The sequence below is a fragment of the Pinus tabuliformis genome, chromosome 8 (assembly GCF_031772625.1).
Source record: "Pinus tabuliformis cultivar Carrire ecotype Pingquan chromosome 8, CPIR1, whole genome shotgun sequence".
Classification (NCBI taxonomy): domain Eukaryota; kingdom Viridiplantae; phylum Streptophyta; class Pinopsida; order Pinales; family Pinaceae; genus Pinus; species Pinus tabuliformis.
This window is the reverse complement of record NC_142294.1, coordinates 558121343-558124595: the sequence shown is the minus strand read 5'-3', so window position 1 is coordinate 558124595 and position 3253 is coordinate 558121343. Positions and strand designations below refer to the sequence as shown.

The following is a 3253-nucleotide window of genomic DNA, read 5'->3' as shown; positions in this document are numbered from 1 at the left end:
TCTCCGTTGTTGTGGCATGTGAGGGACATCTAAAAATGCAAAACCTTCTACACTCCGAGACTTTAAACTGATATTTTTGACATGACCAAATATGTAAGAGATCTATCTCGGTAGTTAATATATATATATATATATATATATAATTTCAAAGGTTTTATCCAAAAACACTACACACATTTATCCAAAAGTAATAAGTTTTGGTTAAAAACTTCGTATATTTTCAAACTTTTGGAGCAATAACGTTGCACTTCGCGTAAGATTTCGGAGATTCATAAAAATTACCCGAAAGATATCATAACCGCTTTGGTTGTAGAGAAGTATTTTGCTGTAAGTGACGTAATGATTCATTCAGTAGCTAAACCAATCAAAAGCTCCATGGAAGGAATATAGGATGACCAATGTATTACGTAACTATGATCTCACAATTATATGTTCACCGACGTATTCCATATATTCACCAAATACCTTACTCCCATTTCATATACTAAACTCTTTACTTAACTATGATCTTCTACGTATTCGTTTTCATTTTGATTCCTCCACAATTCTTCGGTTAAAATCCAGCAAAGCAAAAATAAAATTGTTCAAATTGAGTTGAATACTTTCAATCAATGTTTCATCTTTTTACAATTAAATTGTTACATTAAATTTATAAAAAATTAAGAAATATCCATCAGAAATAGTTTTAGGATGATAATCAAGTAATAATTTGTATTGAATATTATTTTGTTTATATTAATTTTGATGTAAGATTTCAGGGATAGATTTCGCTGACAGTAAAGAAGGATGTTCACTGTTTAAGATTCAAAGGCATCAAACAAAAGTAAAGTTATAGAATTCTGATTAACTTGCAAAACTCAGATAAAATGGAATGAGTTGCATTAAGCTCATTGTCAAAAAGGAGGGTAGGAATTTTAAGCTTGGAATAATTTTATTATGATGCATAGATAAATGATTGGAATAATTTAAGCTCGGGAGCCCAAGATCAAAGAGTCTATCAGTATAATACTATAACACACAATAACAAAGATCAAAGAATTTATCACTATAACACCTAATAACAAACCACCAGTAAACCAAACATATTATAAATTATTGACTTAAAAAAACTAACATTCTACTCTACTCCTACTCTTCGACCCTGTCACATCACAATTGATAGAAAATATCTCAGATAACTACTCATACCTACATAGAAGTCACCTTCGTTTTCACTTTCGAGAGAGGGCCCTTCGGCAGGGAAAAGGATGAGAGATTGTCGACAATTCGCGCGACCTTTTCAAACAAAAACGAAAACTAAAGAAAAAGCAAGGAATAAGATTTTAATTGTTTTTTGTCGTCATGGAAATACTTCACCGGATCACGATCAAGCTGTCGTGATGTTCAAATTTTCGACTTCTACATTCTCTTTTAAGTCTCCCACGGTTTCCACCGCTATTTTACAAGTCTCTTTAGAGTTGCAACCGTCATTTCAACTGCGGCATTATCGATATAATTGGTGTTTCAAGCTCTGACTAACAGCAGAGGTGAGCTTTCGTAAGTGGGCCTTTTGTGTTGTCAGAAATTTTTCGAGATGAATTCCAGAGATGTTTCTGCCTACTGGTGCCATGCCTGCAATGGATTCTTCGGGCTATCCGCAAGAGATTCCTTGCTTTGCCCCACCTGCGGCCAGGAGTTTATAGAAGAAATGAGGGACCCCGTTCCGATCTTTCCAACTACAAACCCCGTACACGATGAAATCATGGCGGCCCGTTCAAACCCTCCCAATGAAAGCGAAATCCAGGAAGCCTCCAATCAGGTGTATGGCAGGATGTTCAGACAGCACACAGCTGTGCAGAATGGCGCGATGCAATATATTGTTGGTAATGATAGAGAAACCCATCCCAGGCTATTGTCTGCAAACAGTGGAGATTATTTGATGGGCTCCGGTTTGGAGCAGTTGATCCAGCAGCTGTCTGAGAACGATAGGTCCGGACCTCCCCCTGCCCCAACAGCATCTGTGAACGCGATGCCGACAATTAAGATCAATTCCAGGCATCTGGCTAACCATTCACAGTGTCCTGTCTGCCAGGAAAGGTTCGAAATAGGCGGCGAAGCTAGGGAGATGCCCTGCTGTCACATTTATCATTCCGATTGTATTGTTCCCTGGCTGGCGCAGCACAATTCGTGCCCTATCTGCCGCCAGGGATGGCCAATGGAGGTTTCAGAGAGGGCAGAGGATGGATCCTCTTACAGACCCAGCAATGATGCTTTATGTCCCCGGGCGACTTCTGACCCCGGAAGCCGAACTATTCTGCGAGGATCTCAGAATGCCACGGTGTTTTCTATCAGGATTGATCCCACTGGTGAAAGCAGGCCTGTTTATGTTGCAGGTGGAAGGACTACCAATGCTGCTGATGATAATAATAATTCAGAGACCGGCGATAACAATGGTGCTGCAAGAACTCCGAACAACGGAGAAAATGAACGGAGGACCAATCTATTTCCTTATATTTGCCCTTTTCCGTTGTTTTCTGTGAATTCTCGGCGGCCACGATGCGCTCGAAATGCGAATGGTTCGCATTCCAATTCCAATTCAACTGATGAATATCGGAGGCGTCTGGACGTTGTAAATGGTATCAAAATTTATTTTGCAATAACCTTCTGTATATATGTATTAAGTAGACTCTGGTTCTACCAAGGGTTCTAGGGTTCGCGCCTGGGCAAATGTTAAATGTTATGTGCAAATGAAGACGAAAGAATAAATGCTCATCGTTTTCCGCACTTCATGGTTATTCTCTTTCAGTGCTTCGTATTATAATTTACACATTCTTTGAACTTTGGCTACTGGAATGGTTGATCATGTCGGATTTAGTATACCTTTTATTTTTACGTGCATAGACGTTCCTTCTGGGAAAAGTTTGAATTAAGCATGATTAAATAAATGAGCAATATGATTGTGTTCTTTTTTCGAATTAGGAGAGAAACAAATTTTAATGTATAATTGAATTTTATATTTGTATATTTTTGAAGGAATAATATACATATAGTTTTTAATGTATGATCTAAATATTTTTGTATGATGGTAAATTTATTTACACATTAAAAAAATGCAAAAAGTTATATCGTCACATTCGAGGAAACAAAAACTCGAGGAGGAAACAAAAACCAGCAAAACGCAGCAGAGTGAAATTACAGCATTTTCCATAACCTAATTAGAATATTTCGCCACGTTTCAGAGGTCGACCGCATTGGGATAGCGACGTACCTTTGG

General features: G+C 37.9%; 1 protein-coding gene across 1 annotated transcript; it reads left to right on the top strand.

The window, feature by feature from the left end:
- The first annotated feature begins 1546 nt into the window (after nt 1–1546).
- Nucleotides 1547–2690, top strand: LOC149236682 (E3 ubiquitin-protein ligase RZF1-like). The gene has a single exon (XM_089461601.1). It carries the CDS (start codon nt 1574–1576, stop codon nt 2687–2689), a length of 1116 nt encoding a protein of 371 aa, XP_089317727.1. The 5' UTR covers nt 1547–1573; the 3' UTR covers nt 2690.
- Nucleotides 2691–3253: the final 563 nt, after the last annotated feature.